This window comes from Chelonia mydas, chromosome 1 (genome assembly GCF_015237465.2).
Source record: "Chelonia mydas isolate rCheMyd1 chromosome 1, rCheMyd1.pri.v2, whole genome shotgun sequence".
Classification (NCBI taxonomy): Eukaryota; Metazoa; Chordata; order Testudines; family Cheloniidae; genus Chelonia; species Chelonia mydas.
Genome location: NC_057849.1, coordinates 266458852 through 266477820, shown reverse-complemented (window position 1 = coordinate 266477820; position 18969 = coordinate 266458852). Strand labels below are relative to the sequence as shown.

At 42.7% G+C, this 18969-nt stretch overlaps 1 protein-coding gene across 1 annotated transcript in view; it reads right to left on the bottom strand.

Moving 5' to 3' along the window:
- The window catches only part of NDUFA12 (NADH:ubiquinone oxidoreductase subunit A12), a 34640-nt gene extending 16352 nt beyond the window's left edge, over positions 1 to 18288 (bottom strand). Inside the window, exons 1-3 of the mRNA XM_037885037.2 lie at positions 17732 to 18288; positions 3014 to 3096; positions 413 to 500 (exon numbers count right to left, since the gene is read on the bottom strand). Coding sequence (XP_037740965.1) covers positions 413 to 500; positions 3014 to 3096; positions 17732 to 17820 — 260 coding nt within the window. The 5' untranslated portion in view covers positions 17821 to 18288. The remainder of the gene's footprint in view (positions 1 to 412; positions 501 to 3013; positions 3097 to 17731) is intronic.
- Between the last annotated feature and the right edge of the window lie 681 nt (positions 18289 to 18969).

Below are 18969 nucleotides of genomic sequence, written 5' to 3'. Positions count from 1 at the left end.
AGTTATCACTAGTTATTTCAGTTGTAATCACATGTGCCCCTGGTTCCCGTAAGCACTGTAACCTTGCACGTTTGAGGATCCATAGTTCTGGAGGGGTGAGAAGACTGGGGACATGGCTGGGTTCATGAAGGGAGACCCTTTTTCTAAAGAAACATTCCCCTGGAAACTCAGTGGTGCCACTCCCTGTGTGCTCTCAAACCCATAAACTAAGACGTTTTCTAACTAAAAATAAAAATCATCTGGCCAGAAAGACTTTCACCCTATACAGAAAGGCAGAGTCCAGGAAAACTATGATACCTTGAGGTCAGATTTACCTCCATCTGCCTTATAACTAAGAATTTATGTAGAAGAATGTGCAACATGCAATCATACAACATACACAAAATGATTATTATTAGACTAGTTGGTTTACCATTCCGGTGGCACCATGCTTCCATCCACTTCCCAGAATGTATTTTTGCCATTCATTTCAGTAGTATAGTCAACCCATCTATGACGACCTTAAATTTGACAAACAACACTGTATTAGCTAAAAATAATTATTCCCAAAATAAAAAATGGAAGATAATTATAATTAAAAGTTCAATAGCGTGTTGTACAGACAGAACCCCAATTCACCAGAGGCAATATTTTATTTTTGCTCAATGGCACCATCGCTCTTTACAGAGCATGGTGTATGCACGGATGAGTTCTAGATTAACACGAAGTATCATGATACGTATGGACACTGCCATCGGACCTTCACACAATGACATAAGTTCATTTCTGATAGCAAAACCTACACCACGCTCTCTCCTTACTCCTTCAGGTTTGCCATGCCAGGAAATAGCATAGTCCTTCTCCCTTATAAAGCCTGCGTCTGAGAGCCAAGTTTCCCAAAGAGATGCAATACCAATTCTGAAACTTGCAAACTCGTTACTCAGCACAGCCATTTCCCTCAAATTTGAATTCAGATCAAAGTCAAATCCAGGGCTCAAAGTCAAAATATTCCGGCAAGCAATTCTGTTTATAAAAACAGCTGAGCCAGGATTTAAACAAAAAATGAGGCAGAGCTCATTTGCCTCACCTTTTTTCAGGCCACTCTCACACGAGGAAAGCAGGCCATCCCTAAATAGGGCTGCTTGGAAATCTGGGTAGCTGCTCCAGGGCCCTTATGTCTCTCTCAGATCCCTGTGACCATCTTGCCAAGACCTTCAGCACATAAACCTAAGCAAAGTTATGGAGGAGTGGAAGCCGCCATAGGACATGTCCCCTTTAGACCAGAGCCAGAAACCAAAGGTCACAGTGAGTCTGGACATTCAGTGACACAGAGGTTGTAGCTTCTGCCAGAGAGCAACCTACCTAGAGCTGCTAACTGCCTATTGTTTCAGCGTGAGTGCCAGTTCTGTTTATTATTTGCTTATTTTTGCTAATAAACAGATTATTTACCATTATGGACACACGTTCTGGGATTAATATAGATGTATATTAATCTATTAAATGCTGGAGCCTCATGGTAACTCTCCCTGTGCTCACTGGGCTGCACTCAAGGCAGGTAGCGCAGGGATGTGCTGAGCCCCAAATCCTGGTGAGCACAGGGAGCAGTATTGTGCAGCTCTGTGGGACCTCAGTGTCTCCACTCCCTGTAGAAAGCCCCAGCATCTGGGCTGCAGCACTACTCCCTTCTACTAACTTCATACAGGCAAGTTTGCAGGGCTGCAGCCAGCAAAGGCACACCCCAGTGCTTTCTTCCCTGGCTGCAGCTCCACAAAACTGGCCATTCACTTATCTGCAACTGCTAGATAATGGCAACTCTTTGCTGGCAAATGAGGGGCTGCTAATTGTCTACACTAGAGTTTTTAACTCACATTAACTGATGGTTTACCATGGGTGATTGACAACTTGCACTTAGAACAAGTGTTTGTAAATGTCAGGACACTTTACAAACACATTAGCTAACAAGCTAACTGGCACCAATTCAAGAACTCTACTGCAGACAAACCTACACACACTCCTGTACATCTACGATACACAAAAAGGGAACCCAACCATCATGAGACTAAGCTAGCTACTGCTTAGGGAGGCTCTCGATAGAGCAATGGGCTGGAATTGTGGGGAAGATGACAGACGGCATTTGCCCCCCTTCTTGTGGGCCTCCTAAAGCTAGAAAGCCATCTGAAACCCTTAGGAAGCTCATCAAAAGCCACTTCACTCCCAAAAACCTCAATGTGCAGATAAGTCCTAAAAAAGCCTATTTTAGCTTCTTTGGGGAAGAGGATCCTACCGGGGCTGTGCCTGGGAAGACAATTGGAGTGTTTGCATTCAAGGAGGCTCCAGAAACCTCCTGGGTGATTAGGAGACTGATGCTTGCAAGAGGTGGATTTTGACCTTCCCACCCACAAACCTCCTAAGATTTACCAGGGTATTGATGTACCTTACCTAAGCAGAGCCCTAACTCCTACGCCTCTCCAAAAGGTTCCCAAAAGATAGGCTTCCTTTCTTAGGAGGGATCTGAGGAGGTGCACAGGCACCTGGGTCTCCTTCTGCAGATCTCAGAGAAATGATCAGGAAAGGAGAATGCCTCCCTAAACTTCACCTTTCCACAATCCTAAATTATGACTATTTTTAAATAAAAAATTCCCAAACCAATTTTTTTTTCTTAAAGGTTAATGAGAAGTCAAAGTTGAGAGCATATCTATCAGTATCTTAAGGATAAAAATTCTTAAGGGAATGCTGTAGTTAGTGGGAAAACACCATTAAAAAGACATGACGTTCACAGTTAAGATTAAATAAGAAATCTAATCATTTTAAATCAATGGAAACTCTCAGTTAAGGTACTCCAATTAGCTTAAATCTGCCCATTATGATGCTGGCTTCAACTTCTTTGCGAAGTGTTTGAATTAGGAGGAGTGGTATCAAAAATACATACAAATCATGCATAAGGAAACCATGCAATGTATTTCATTTCCATTTCAGCAGCAGAATCTAGATAAACTATATGAAGTTACTAGGATATTCAGTTTACTATACTTACCAAAAAAATACCTTTTGTCTTCATAGTATTTGTTTCCATATTTGTCAACACCTACTAGGGCACCTATCTTCAAATCGTTGACCCTGTGAATTCCCAAGACACAATCACTTCAATTGGAAGAAATTACAAAACACATTATCTTTTATTAGAATACAGCTAAAATAGTTTACAATTAGGTGAATTTAGAACACGCATTTATACAGTGAAATACCTTTAAAATTAAAGGATCCCAAAGCACATCAGCAACTCAAACTGACGGTTTGCAGGATCTGGCCTGTAGTCTATTTCATGAGTAGTCTTTAACCATAGGAATAATCTCACTGACTTCCACAGGAAGAGTCACAGGTAAGGTTTTGCAGGACTTTACCATCCATTAGAGTGCAGCCAACTCTGACACAAAGCCACTGTTACACAGCAAAGAGCAATACTACACAACATTTTAGGAGGACATGAAAAATACTGTATCTACCTGAAGCTGTAAGGGTTGTAGCAGAGTCTGAATATAGTTAAGACACCAGGGTTCATTTCCCATGTCTTATGAAAAATACCACAGGATCTTTAATGGCCACAACTGGCCAAGACGTTGGTTTCATATCTCATCAAGTACAGTACATTTTACCAGTATTGTAATACTTAACTGAATGTAGGGCTTGCATACTGTTCAGATCAAAATCACAAACATGAGTTAAATAGTTTGGAACATGCCTTCAGTGATTATTTCCTCTTTACTACAATCACTTACAGTTATGGCTGCCTGACACTTTCCATTATAAGACCCAGTTCTCAGCAGCTTACAACTTTGCCAAACTAACCCTTTGGGCTGATGTTTTCAAAGCGGGTAGTCTGCCTTACAGAATGTTTTTGAAAAATTCAGCAAAAACAGCTCAGGCATTTCTCAGAAGGATTATGGCAAAATAGGATTTTCCCAATTTCAAAAAAACCCTCAGATGTTTAATTGAGAAACTCTATGCTTTGGAGCAGGGACTTGACATTTAGCAGGGATATGCTTTCTGCCATACTAGTGAATATTCACCCAAATTTGGTTAAGTTGTAAGCCTCCGAAAAATCTTAAGTTCACACATGTTCAGTAGAGACTTTCTAGACTTTGGCAACTAAATTCTACAAATATTCCATTTGTTTGGAGTATGCTTCAGCCCAAGGCTGAGCAGAACTTTCCATGTAAATGCTTCCTGCAGCCAGGAGCCATTACGGTGACAGGCACAGAAACTGAGAACAGGGAGATGCTCTCCAGTGCTGGTACCGAGGCAGCAAGGAGGAGGCAACAGCCTGACTGGAATACAGAAGAAACTAGAACCAGGCCTGTGTAGGGGTATCAAGGGTGAAGGAGGTATCAAGACAACACAGGTTGGAGGGACCAGAAGCGTCTATGTGCGGGGGAGGAAGGGGGTGTCCAAGTATGTCTGTAACCACTAGGGACCACTCCCCTCAGAATGTGGAACAGACCCCAAGATTAAAAATTTTTCTGCTGCCAGCAAATAGCTGTGAAATCCACTGGAAAAATGTCTGCTTCAACTTGCCCTACTGTCTTCCCCACATAGAGGAAGACAACCTGACTACTGTTATCAGTTAGTCTGGTACCTCGAGTAGCAGAAGTCTGTGCTGTAGGTCTATGTATAGTCTTTAATCACATGGCAACATACAGCGAAATGTAAAATGGTGGGGGAAAAGTTAAAGGTGTGATATAAATTGCAATGGCAAGTAGCTGGCTTCCAAGTGATTTATATTCTATAGTTAAATGATATGACCTGGTTTTAGGAAAGTGCATCTACTTTTAATTAAAAAGAAAAGGAGTACTAATGGCACCTTAGAGACTAACGAATTTATTTGAGCATAAGCTTTCGTGAGCTACAGCTCACTTCATCGGATGCATCCAATGAAGTCAGCTGTAGCTCAAGAAAGCTTATGCTCAAATAAATTGGTTAGTCTCTAAGGTGCCACTAGTACTCTAGTCTGTATTCGAAAAAAGAAAAGGAGTACTAGTGGCACCTTAGAGACTAACCAATTTATTTGAGCATAAGCTTTCTTGAGCTACAGCTGACTTCATTGGATGCATCCGATGAAGTGAGCTGTAGCTCACGAAAGCTTATGCTCAAATAAATTGGTTAGTCTCTAAGGTGCCACTAGTACTCCTTTTCTTTTTTCGAATTCAGACTAACACGGCTGCTACTCTGAAACCTACTTTTAATTGTTTATTTGGTTATGTGTTAAAACAGAGATAATTTTGTATCATGTTAAGAATGACTAGCAGCAAACTAACTTGATGTGTTCCATCATGGAAACAGTGAGTTCTAGTGGACGAAGCATAAACCTGGGAGCCAAAAATCCTAAACTCTAGTCCCATCTCTGTCACTGTCTCACTGTGCTGCCTTGAAAACAGTCTTAGCCTCTATGGAACCATTCACAGTAGGAAAATGCACTATTGCTGACAATGACTGTCAGAATTAGGTATACCCAACTGCTGTTAAATGGTTTAATTATTGGGTTTTGTCCCATCTTCACATTTACAGTATTGTTCCAGAACATGTGAAAACATGGTGACTATCACCTTTTCCATAACTTTGTTGAAAAACTTCACACCTTTAACACAAGAAAATCTTCAGAACAGGTTCACTAGAATTTTTTTTTCCATACACATAAGAATGAATTGATTTATGTGGAATTACATCTGGGATTAGTCTGGGCTACAATTACTAACTTTTGTTGTAATTGCCACAAGTCTATTCAGCCTTCTCTTCAACTGAGAGGGCAGAATTGGGTCCTTAAAAACTTTAAACCCAGGTTAAAGGGACAATTTCATTTTTGTGTCTAAAAGTTTCTTGCCCATTCCAAGATGGCAATAGTTACTATCTGACATACTTTGAAGTCTGTGTTGTCCAGGAAGTGAGAAAATTTGTATGGCAGAGTCAGTGAAAAAGGGATCCCAAAGGTTTAATACAATTCATTACTAGGACTGCCAGGAGTTGCCATTAGGGAGATCCACTGTTAGAGTTTCAATTTAATCTTGTGACATTTCAAGGGACCTAATTTTCATTTTAAGATTTTTAGAGTATCTATTTATATAGATGCAATGTTCTGATTTATACGAAACTTTGTTCTCAACAAGTTGTGGAATGCAGTCATTTTCCTTTGTGTTGTAGTTGCTGACACTGAAGGACTATGGAAGGATTGATATAGTAGGTTAAAAAAATAACCAGATTAAATTAGCAAATTCAAAGAAACTGTGTTGAGCTTAGTACAGTGCTATCTGAGAGTTTATTCACAAACAAAGCTTTCTGTTATAGCTGTTTTAGGTGATGCTTGTAAATAAAAGGAAATAAAATTTCAGACTGAAGTGTGCTTTTAAACGGATGGTATCACTTTAAGGAACTTCCTGCATTTTATTTAGCAGAACAGTAAGATTCGGGAGTCTGGTATGAATTTTTTTTTTTTTTTAAATCAGCAGGTAGATTATAGAAATATACAACTAAACTGCTGAGTGGAAAGGAGTAATTTTGGGTTAAAAATAGTAAACTCATTTTATTACATGTAATATCATCAAAAACTTAAAATTGCAGTGAGACAATATCTAAAATGGCATTTAGAGTTCAACAGTTCAGGCATAGCCAGAAGGAACAAACTCCATGTTTAATAGATGTATACCATGATGTGTTTTCGCACGTGCAGTGATGACGTACCATTCCCCTTAAACTGAACATTTTTAGTTTCCCCTTTTCTTTGAATGCTGCTAAATAGAATCACACAAGAAAGCGTTTATGTTTATAGGCTATAAAGCACCACACACTAATGAGGTATCACCAAGAATCAGACACACGGGATATATGCTGAAGCAGCTTCATTCTTTTAACTGGTATTGAATTGCCTCAAAAATCTTTAGAAATATTTCACCTGACAAAGTTCAGTCTTTTGTTCATAGAAGAGAAAAATTTCATGATACAATTTTTGTTTTCAATCTTCTAGATTTACACCTTTGATTTAGCTATCTAATATTTGGACCAGATGGATAAAAATATGCTGTAAGAATGTCAGAAATAGGCAAATGGATTTTTCTATAGCACAGGGTCTATGTCGAAACAATGTCCAACAGTTGGGGGTTGTTTGCTAAACTCAGTGTTAGGAAACATTTAATTGCATAAAACTATGTCTGTTCAAAGTACGCCACCTTCTATATTCTCCAGAAAGCTTTACAAGACTAAAATACCTATTTAAATGCCTGCCTCTATCACAGACGTGGGCAAACTACGGCCCACAGGCCACATCCGGCCCGCGGGACCCTCCTGCCCGGCCCCTGAGCTCCTGGCCCTGGAGGCTAGCCCCCAGCCCCTCCCTCTGCAGCCTCAGCTCACTGCGCCGCTGGCGCAATGCTCTTGGCGGCGGGGCTGTGAGCTCCTGGGGCAGCGCAGCTGCAGAGCCCAGCCTGACCTGGTGCTCTGTGCTGTGCAGCACGACTGCCTGTCCTGGTGCAGCCGTGCTGCCAGTCACTGGTGCTCCAGGCAGTGCGGTAAGGGGGAAGGGGGGGTTGGATAGAGGGTAGGGGAGTTTGGGGGGGGGGGTGGTCAGAGGGCGGTGAACAGGGGGACTGAATGGGGGCAGGAGTCCCAGGGGGGCAGTCAGGGGGCGAGGGATGGGCCATGCCTGGCTGTTTGAGGAGAGACAACCTCCCCTAACCAGCCCTCCATACAATTTCGGAAACCCAATGCGGCCCTCAGGCCAAAAAGTTTGCCCGCCCCTGCTCTATCAATTAATACTTTAAATTTAAGGTTATGCTTCTATGAAGAGCCCAGGATTAGGATGAAAAAAAAATAGCTTTTTTAATACACATACAAAATAGGAAAATGTATCTGTGCTTACATGAAAGATTCCTTTCCTGAAGTAATAATATCCACAAATCTGTTACAATCAGTTCTTCAGCCTGTTTGCAGCTTGGTGGCAGAAGAAGACCTGTCAGTTATTAGCACAGGGGAATGCCCTGCCTCTGAAGCTTCCTCCAGTTGAGATAATTTTCACAATCAGAATAATTCAAATCTACTTTCCCCAATTAAAAATTGTGTTAAATATACTTTGAGGGGGGGAAAAATTTCTTCTACTTCAGGGGATGGTAAATTCCACCTGTCAACAAACCCAGGTCTTTGGATGTCAATTTCCATCTCTGTTCTGATGATCCATTTTGTCTGCAAGTTGGCTTGATCTGTGGATCTTATTACTCAAAGAAAGGAAATTTTAAGGTACGCACGGATTAAAGTTTCCTATTCTTTATGCTAAGGTCCATAGATCAATTTCAATAGCATTTTTATAGCAACGTGTCTCCAAGGGTACAAAGGCACCTTAAAATGTGGATATCCAAAATTATGTATAAATATATTTATCTTCTCCTCATTACTAAGGTGTAATAACTACCTGAATTAAAAATACAATATTGGGTCTCATCAGAAAAAGCTTCCAACTTCAAATTAAAAAACCAATAACAATGTGTCTGACTGGAGATAGTAGCCATTAGAAGGCCTACTCTAATGGATAGGAAGTGTACCACCACCTCATGCAGAGGTTCCTTCTGGGTAGTGCTGCAAGAAGAAGAATGAGGTTCTAAAGTCATGCTCTGTGATTTAGTGGGGTTTTAGTAAGGTTGATGACTTGAAGTACTCAATGCTGGGATTTGTATAAAATCTTTTTCTTTAACATGCTGAGAACATTATACTACAGAGATTTGACCTGTTTGGGTATTCTTACACACCAACAATAAAGCCCTCCCAGGGGCATCAAAACTATTATTTTACTAGTTATATATGGTAAGCAACTATGGACTTTGCACCAGCCAGTAGAATAAGTTATTTGTTGACTTTTCTTTTAGGTTATGTAAGAATAACTTCCTCCAAGTAGAAAAGGAGTACTTGTGGCACCTTAGAGACTAACCAATTTATTTGAGCATCCGATGAAGTGAGCTGTAGCTCACGAAAGCTCATGCTCAAATAAATTGGTTAGTCTCTAAGGTGCCACAAGTACTCCTTTTCTTTTTGCGAATACAGACTAACACGGCTGCTACTTTGAATCTTCCTCCAAGTATACATTTTAAACTTGTTGGAGGACTAATCTTGCAATAGCAGACCTCCTCTGTGACAGAGGCATCCAAAGATCGAATGGCGGGTTAATCAGGCCTGAGACCAGAGCCAGAAAGGCATAAATTCAATTTCTGCTTTCCCCTCATATTTTTTTCTTGTCCTGAGAGCTGCCATTCACCACCTCATGTCCTATGTCCTGACACAGAGAAGCCATTAGGCGTGTTATTTACTGGTTTCCAGAGAAAACTCCTGCCTGAAAGAATCTATCCGCAGGTTTGTTTTTTATTAAACAATATTTTACTATTTGATTCTCTTACTTGATTAGGACTGCTAACCTTCCTCCCTGAAGGAGGAAGGCTTCTCTTTGTGGTGGTATGCGTATGCACATCTAGAGGAATCAGCACGTCTATGGCCTAGTCTTTTCTGCACTTATCTGCCCTGCTGCAAACAGTGAAGGAGAGCAGGGGAAACAGCACAGATTTTATTTTGCTTTTGGAAATTTGTCCCCGTAATCATGCTTCAGAGGGGGAGCAAAATTGGACTCCGAGATTAGAAATATTTTCAGAATGGTGGTTAGCGATCCCATCCTCAAAGAGGCTGGGCTTATTAGTCTCCCCACTTGGCTCTCCCTGGCCTGGGGCTCCAGAATGGGCTCCCTAGAAGGTCTACGCCTCTCTATTGCATGGAATTCACATAAGCCAGATAGGTCTGTTTCTCCTGGCGGTCTTAGCTTGGAATATGAGTAGAGATCCGTGTGCAGAAAGGCAGACCCTTGTAGTGGTGGGAGCAGGAGGGACCTAGGCCCAAAGACATCATTCTGCACTTTCTGGCATTGACAGCATCTATGCTGTGTCCGGTGGTCTCCATCCATGACTCACAAGGAATTGGAGAGGGAAAACAAAGGAGGTTGCTAAGCTCTACAGTCTTAGGCGGGGACTACCAGGATTCAGGCACGATCTTCCATCTGGTGTGCTGACCTTCAAGCTTCACTCCCCTCACAAAAAGCCCTGCAGCAGGGAGTCCTGCTTGAGCCAGCTGCAGCTATGAAAGCAGAAAAACTGGAGGGAACTTCAGGGAGTGGGGCAGACCTGTCTGTTACTGGCAGGAGAGGACTAGTTCTGCCCCAAGCTGCAGGCAGGCTGAAGTACCTGTTGTAATAGGTTTCAGAGTAGCAGCCGTGTTAGTCTGTATCCGCAAAAAGAAAAGGAGTACTTGTAGCACCTTAGAGACTAACAAATTTATTTGAGCATAAGCTTTCGTGATGCATCTGATGAAGTGAGCTGTAGCTCACAAAAGCTTATGCTCAAATAAATTGGTTAGTCTCTAAGGTGCCACGAGTACTCCTTTTCTTTCTGTTGTAATAGAGCTGTGAACCTCAACATGAAAAATGAGAAGGACAGAGCAGTCATACAAAGTGAGCTGGATCTCTTGTTAAGCTGGGCCCATTTAAACAAAATGTATTTTAATGGAGCCAAATGCCAGGACATACACCTACGATCAAAGAATGCAGGCCACACAGACAGAATGAAGGACTACATCCTGGAAAGCAGCAACTCTGAAAAGGATTTAAAGGTCATAGTGGATAAGCAATTCAACAGGATGTATAAATGGGAGTAGGGTGGTGATTTTTCCTCTGTATATGGCACTGGTGATATCGATACTAGACTACTGTGTACAATTCTGGTGTTCACATTTTTAAAAAATTGCTGAACCATTTGAGAGGGTGCAGTGTAGAGCCAGAAAAGTGATTCAAGGGCTAGAAAAAATGTCTTAAAATGAGAGACTTAAAAAGCTCTGTCACAGCCCCCAGGTTTCCTACAGCCTGGGCTCGGATAACAGATTACTTCAAGGAACGTTGAGAAAGAATGTCCAAGTAATCGCCTCTGAGATCCTTCCTGTCCCACTAGTGAAGGAAGAGAAAAGATTCAGAAAGTGATGTACTGGCTAGGTAAGTGGTGTAAGGTGGAGTTTTTGGTTTTGTGGAACATTCATCTGCCTTCTATGAGGAGAGAGGTCTGTGTCATTTTGGACAGCCTCCATCTCAGTAGAAGGGGAACCAACCTCCTTGGGGACAGGCTGGCTAGAGTAGTCAGAAGGGGGTTAAACTAATAACAAAAGGGGAGGGTAAAAAGAGGGAAGATATGAGCACTCAGCACAAAATCGAGATGTTGAAAACAAATTGAATCAAGATGCTCAAGAACATGTAAAGAAGAAATTCTTTAATTACCTATACACCGATACTAGGAGCCTGGGTAACAAACAAAAGGAATTGCAATTGCTCATTTATGAAAATAAATTTGATGTAGTTGGTGTTACTGAAACGTGGTGGGATGATCTGCATGACTGGAATGTTAAAATCAATTGTTATAACCTATTTAGGAAGGCTCAAGTGAGCAAAATGGGCCAGGGAGGGGGACTCTGCCAAAAATGGCGTTATCTGTTTCTGAGTCACTGATAACTCAGAAGAAAATCATCATGTATGCTTATGGATCAATGTCCTAACTGATAAAGCAAAAGTTGGGGTACTAGTTGCTGTCTATAGTGTGCAGAGGGGAAAAAAAAACAAAAACATGTGACCATGGAGGACTTCAGTTTGAGAGATATACGCTGATAGTCTCATGCTGCCAATACTAAAACATCCTTGAAATTTCTAAACATTATGGAGGACAATTTCCTAATTTAAAAAGTGTTGCAGCCAACATGTGGGAATTCTTTATTATAGCTTGTCTTAACAGACAAAGAGGAACTGTTCACAGAACTAAAAATTAATGGTGGTTAGGTACCAGTGATCATGACTTGATCACATTTATAATGTGCAAGCAGAATCAAGTCCAGATCTGCAATATATATACTTGGTGCTTTAACAGGGCTAATTTCACAAAGCTGAAAACAATTATGAGCCAAATGGCAAATTTTTATAGATACATAAATAACAAAATGAATATAAGTCAGAAGTTAGGAACCGTAGAAAACTGATAAGGGAAGCAATGAGGCACAAGGAGAAATCTATGGCCAACAGCATTAAAGACAATAAAAAGGAGGTTTTTTAAAGTATATTAGGAACAAAAAGTCCTGACAATGGTATTTGTACATTGCTATATAAAAATGGTAGAATTATCAATAATACTTCAGAATAGGCAGAAGTGTTCAATAAATATTTCTGTTCTGTATTGGGGGAAAAACAGAGGATAAGGTCTCATTATATGATGATGATAACACTTTCCATTCCACTAGTATTTCTGGAAGATGTTAAACAGAAGCTTCTGAAGTTGTGCATTTTTAAATCAGCGGGTCCAGATAAATTGCATCCAAGAGTTTTAAAAGAGCTTGCTCAGGAGCTCGCTGGACGGTTCATGTTGATTTTCAGTAAGTCGTGGAACACTGGGGAAGTTCCAGAAGACTGGAAGAAAGCTAATGTTGTGCCAATTTTTTAAAATGGTAAATGGGATGACCTAGGTAATTCTAGGCCTGTCAGTCTGACATTGATCCTGGGCAAGATAATGGAGTGGCTCATATGGGACTCAATTACTAAAGAATTAAAGGAAGGTAATGAAATTAATACAAATCAACATGGGTTTATGGAAAATAAATCCTGTCAAACTAATTGATTTTTTTTAAAATGAGATTACAAGTTTGGTAGAAGAGGTAATAGTGTTGACATAATATACTTTGACTTGGTACCGCCCAACATTTTGATTACAAAACTAGAATGATATAAAATTAATCCATTTAATGTGCAGCATGATAAAAACTGGCTAACTGATAGGTCTCAAAATGTGATTACAAATGGGGAATCATCATCAACCAGATGTATTTCCAGTGGGTCTGGGAGGGATCGGTCCTTGGTCCTGCACTATTTTAAAATGACACGGGAAGAAAAAGTCACCACTGATAAAGTTTGCAGAAAACACAAAAATTGGGGGAGTGGTAAATAATGAAGAGGACAACTCACTGATTCACAGCAATCTGGATTACTTGGTAAACTGGGTGTAGGGAAACCATATGTGTTTTAATACAGCTAAATATAAATGTATACATCTAGGAACAAAGAATGTAGGCCATACTTATATGATGGGGGACTCTAAGCTGAGAAGCAAGGACTCTGAAAGAGAATTGGAGGTCGTGGTGGACAATAAACTGAACTGAGCTCCCAGTGTGATGTTGTGGCCAAAAGAGCTAAGGTGCTCCTGGGATGCATAAACAGGAAAATCTTGAGTAAGAGCAGAGAGGTTATTTTACCTCTATATTTGGCACTGGTACAAATGCTGCCGGGATACTGTGTCCAGTTCTGGTGCCCAGAATTCTAGAAGGATGTTGATAAATTGGAGAGGGTTCAGAGAAGTATACAAGAATGATTAAAGGGTTAGAAAACATGATTTATGGTGATAAACTCAAAGAGCTCAATCTATTAAGCTTAACAAAGAAGGTTAAGGGATAACTTGATTACCGTCTATCAGTATCTACATGGGGAACAAATATTTAATAATGGAGTTTTCAACCTAGCAGAGAAAGGTGTAACATGATCCAGTGGCTGGAAGTTGAAGCTAGAAAAAATTTAGATTGGAAATAGGATGTAAATGTTTAGCAGGGAGAGTAATTAATCATTGGAACAATTTACCAAGGGTCATGATGGACTCTCTATCATGGCAATTTTTAAATCAAGATTGAACGTTTTTCTAAAAGATCTGCTCTAGGAATTATTTTGTGGAAGTTCTATGGCCTGTGTTACACAGGAGGTCAGACTACATCATCATAATGGTCTCTTCTGGCCTTGGAATCTATAACTGCTGCCATCACCAGCCTTTGCACTTGGAAGGCTCCCTCGCTCTGCTTCCTTACTGCAAGGACTCTGTCCCTAGGTGCTCTTTGAAGGCCACTGCAGGAAAAACCAGTCACTACAGCTCCACTCCAAACTTGGTTAGCAAACTCTTACTTTGTTACTTCTAATTAAACTCACGAAGGAATTCATTCGCTGTTCATCTAGAGGTTCCCTTTTTACTCTCTCAAGCACAGGAAAGTCTTACTACAGATCCAAGTTCAGATTTCTTTCTCAGAAACTGCTGGATCCTACGTCCTCTGAAGTTGGTCTCAATCCCACCTTCCTGATAGCCTGGACACCTACAGTCCCTGATGGACTACTGTCTGGTATCCTGACAATCCATTCCTGGCACCTTCAGCTAGGTCCCAGAAAAATCACTCTTTTAGCTGGCAAGCCCCAACTCTCCTTCTACTGGATGGCTCCTGGTATCCAAACGGATCTTTACAGGGAGTCCTCAGATGTTAAGACCCCATCTCATGTCCAAGCACAGGTTTTACTTTGCACAACCTCATGTGTAAAATAACATTAATTCACCACATTCTCCACAAGCTCAATCTACTTAGTTTACCAAGATGATGATCAAGGGGTTACTTAATTATGGAGTACAGTTACCTTCACCGTACTAAAGACCTCTTTAATCTAGCAGAGTAAGGCACAGCAAGAACTGATGGCTGGAAGCTGAAGCCAGACAAATTCAAATTATAAGTAAGGCACAAATTTTTAACAGTGAGGTTGATTAATCATTGGCTCAAACTACTGAAGGAAGTGGTGGATTCTCTATCTCCTGACGTTTGCCTGGATGCCTTTCTGAAAGATACACTTTAGTCAAACACAAACTATTGGGCTCAACAGAGGAGTAACTGGATGAAATTCTATCACCAGTGTTACAAAGAAGGAAACACTAGATGATTTAAAGGTCCCTTCTGGTCATAAAAATCTATGAATCATATGAAACCCAGCAAAGATACAATGTTGGTAGTATAATGAAAGAAAACAGTTACAAGTTTCCTCATCCTGTATCAGGAAAACACTGTATGCTCTCCGCTAATTTTAGTCCATTTATATGATCCAATCCAGGTCCTTATTAGTATACTGATAGTACCCAGCATGTGTTATTTTCAATAATGAAAAATATTATAGGAAAACTACAGTTTGAAGTACATTTTGTCAATAAGAATGGATTCTGAAACTGATCCTATTAAAAACAAGATTAACATACAAATACTAATAAAGAATATAGTGCCTTTCAGATGAAGTTCTCAAAGCCCTTCATGAACATTCAAACAAGATTCATAATACTTTGAAACAAGCATGATTATTTTACTCTGAAGATAATTACCTCTGTCACTGCACGGAAAATCTATTTTAGGTAACATGGAGCTTAGAAGTAATTTTCCAATACTTTTCACCTTTAACTCAAAAAGACTATCTCCACAACTTCCCTGTTCACTGAATATACTGCGTCCATGGAGACAACACTGTAGAAGTGGAGGGCACAGCCAGGCATCCTTGCAACCTTTGTAGAGCAACAGCCTGCAAGTATGGGGTACCCCTTCTAATTGACTTAGTTCCTCTCCACCTCCAGAATCTGTATTTAAAGATCGTTTCCAGAAAGAAAAAGGGAGGAGGAGCATCACAGTAGCTCAGTGAGGGCAAATCATCCAATTTTCTTGTTCATGGCATTGCCTCCACAGAGCCCTGATATAGATCACCAGCTAACAGTGACCATCTGTCAGGACCCCAGCTACAGGGCACGGGTCAAGGCTGGGGCCTGGGATAGAGGGGACATGGTCCAAATTCAGTCTAGAGGATCAAGGCAAAAAACAACAAGCTGTTCCAGTGTCACACCATAGGATCAGGTTGGAGTTGAGGTCAATGAGCTGCACTGGTCAGAGCCAAGTGAGTCAGCTGAAATAGGGTTAATGGAATAGAGTCAGGGCAAGGAGTCAGGAGCAGAGCAGGGGACCAGGAATCAAAAGCAGGACCAGGTTTCAGGATCAGGGCTGGGGCCAAAAACCAGGAGTAAGGCAAGGTATCAGGAATGCACAGCAGGGTCCATTTGCAGAAGCAAAACATGGATCTGCCTAGCTGAACAGATAGCCTGCAGGTGTTTCCTCAAGATCTTGAATAGCACGCCTGAGCCAATCAGGGAACATCTGTGGGCATGACATCTAGTGGAGCTTGGCCCCACAAGCCTCACAGCCCATTGACTGGATGCAGCTGTCACTCAGGGACCAACAGTCCCAAGTTCTAGCCCCACAGTTCCTCACACCTTCTCTGATGACCCGTACTAGTTCAACAGCAATTACTGTGCTCTTGGTGCAATATCAAGAAAATAATGATCCATGAAGATAGGAACCAAATCCCACATAGGAGGCCAACAGATTTTAGATAAAGGGACATTTCAGATACATGCCATTGACTGTCATTCCCCTAGCTGAAGGAGTCCTAAGATATTCAGGCACAAAAACACCAAATAGGTACTCAGCAGCGAATGCATCATTTCTCCACTTCATCTTTGAGCTGCAATGGCTAGACACACAGACATCTCCAAAAGCCACAAATCATTTCTGGCCTTTCTAAACAGCTTAGTCCTGTCTTAATAGTAGCTAAAAACACCCAGGATGTTTAAGGCTCTGGGGCTTTTGAAGGAAGACAGTGATAACCTTTAAGAAAAATACAATTCAAGTCAGAAAGCTGGAGGCCTGAACGTTATGGAATATTGTATAAGGTAGGTTGGCTGTCAGAACCCTTTCTCTGATCATGTTGGCTGTGGTAATGGCTACCAGAAATGAGTAGTGTTAAGAGGTGCTACAGAAAGCAAGACCCCAAGGGCTAATAGGAACTTCCTATTAGTTTTGTTACCAAATTCAAGTTGTGAAAATCAGTAGGCTCCCCCTTGGGAATGTCTGTTAGGCCTTTTAAAAATTGTTTCAAAGTATTTTATAGCCTAGGTCTGTGAAACGTTGGGTTCAAGGGAATCGTGCACACTTGCTATCTATCAACTACTGTTTAAAAGGTGCTGTGGCCATGTGACAACTCTTACAGCAGTGCGCTCTATGAAGTCACATGAAGAAAGAAAATGTTCTCGGTTATGCCCAACAGAAAACAATTGACTCTAATGGACCCTATCTTGAAGCTTACAAGAGTATGCCTTGAGTGCCCTGTTTTCCTGCCTAGAGGACCTATTGAAGTCCCTTCCAGTCCTACACTTCTATGGCTATGTCCACACTGGCGCTTATGTCGGTATAGCATATGTCACTTGGGGGGGGGGTGATTTATTCATCCCCCTGGGCAACATAAGTTATGACGACATAAGCGGTTGCTCAGACATAGCCAAAGAAATGTAGGACTGGAAGCGACCTCAGTAGCCACCTAAGCAGGAAAATAGGGCACTCAAGGCAGGAAGCACCACAAAGCAGCGCCAACACAAACCTCGCTTACCCTCCCTCACCAGGATAGTTCATTTACCAGTCCAAAGGAGTTACTCGCCCAGGCTAAGGAGGAGGGAAGAAGGTACCTCAAGGCTGCTCGATAACAAGCCCCCAAACCCCATCCACGGGGCTCCTTGGGGGCGGGGAGCGCCTGAAGCCAAAGCGAGTAACCCCCCCGCCCCCAGCACAGCAGGCACCTCCCCAGACAGACGAGCCCCCCCCGGGGCCCGGGGACGCTCCAGTGCCCCCCTTGGGCTGGGACAGCCCCGCTCCCCAGGCACCAGAGGTCGAGGGCTCCCTGCCCCAAGGTCACTCCCGTTCCCGGGGGTGTCACTAGCCGGCCCGAGACACGGGGAAGGGGGGGGGGGGAGGAGGAAGGAGCGCTTCGTACCTGAGCAGCTGCCAGAGGGCGCCGCGGAGGCCGCCATGACCCCCGAGCTGCTGCAGCGCCCGCCTCAGCACCCGCACGTACTCCGCCATCTTGGCGGCCGCCGCTGGGCCTGGGCGCAGCCGCCACCGACAGTTCCGGGCGACCTGGTTTCCGGCAGGGGGAGGCAGCGCCGCCCGCCGCGCCCCTCAGGTCCTATGTAGCCGGGCCGGCGGCTGAGGGGAGCGCGCCCCCCTCACGCCGCCCGGCGGGACTGGGGCCGGGGCTACCCTGGCCGCGACTCAGGCGCGCTGCCCGTTAACTAGCGGCCCGGCGCCGGCAGCGCTCTTGGGCAGCCAGTCCGGGGCCACGGGCTTACGTCCTCCCGTCCGGCAGCGCTGGCCGATCGGGGAGCCCGCTGCGGGGAAGCGTAGAGGCCTCTCGCTGCTCACGTTAGTGTTTGTATCAGGCCCTAGCTTCATCTCCGCGCTCAGGACGTGCTTTATCCACCCGCAGCCAGCCCGCTGTGGGGCTGCGTTTGCCCCGGGCATCCAGGTCTGCCGTCACCGAAACCCCGCCCGGAGCTTTTTCCACTTTGCAGCCCCTAGGATTGATAACAAGAACAGGAGGACTTGTGGCACCTTAGAGACCGACCAGTGTATTTGAGCATAAGCTTTCGTGAGCTACAGCCCACTTCCTCGGATGCATGCAGTGAGCTGTAGCTCACGAAAGCTTGTGCTCAAATAAATTGGTTAGTCTCTAAGGTGCCACAAGTCCTCCTGTTCTTTTTGCAAATACAGACTAACACGACTGCTACTCTGAAACCTATGGTTTATAACCGCACTGTGCCAACTCTAGGGACCAATTTCAGGTGCTTACCCCACCTGCACGTCCCCTGCTTTTGTTTAGACAACAGAGTAAGATACTTTAAGCAGAGGGCGTAGAAGAGCACTGCCCGCTTTCCTTCAACTAGAATACGATGCCAGTACAATGCAATATTCATAGTCAGTTTCATACAGCCACAGAAATTCAGAGCTAAAATGTCTATCACAAACTGCCCATGAGAGCGCGGAGGAGCATTGGTGACTTTCTTCAGCATGAGAAATCCCTTTATTTTTCCAGCTAGGGAGAAAAAGAACAAGGTAGTAGATGACTTAGGATATGGCCTTCTCTGCACTACAGAGTTTTGTCAACGCAAGTTAAGTCGACAATCAAAAACCAGTATAAATACATTGCTTGTGCATTTTCACACTATGCTCCTT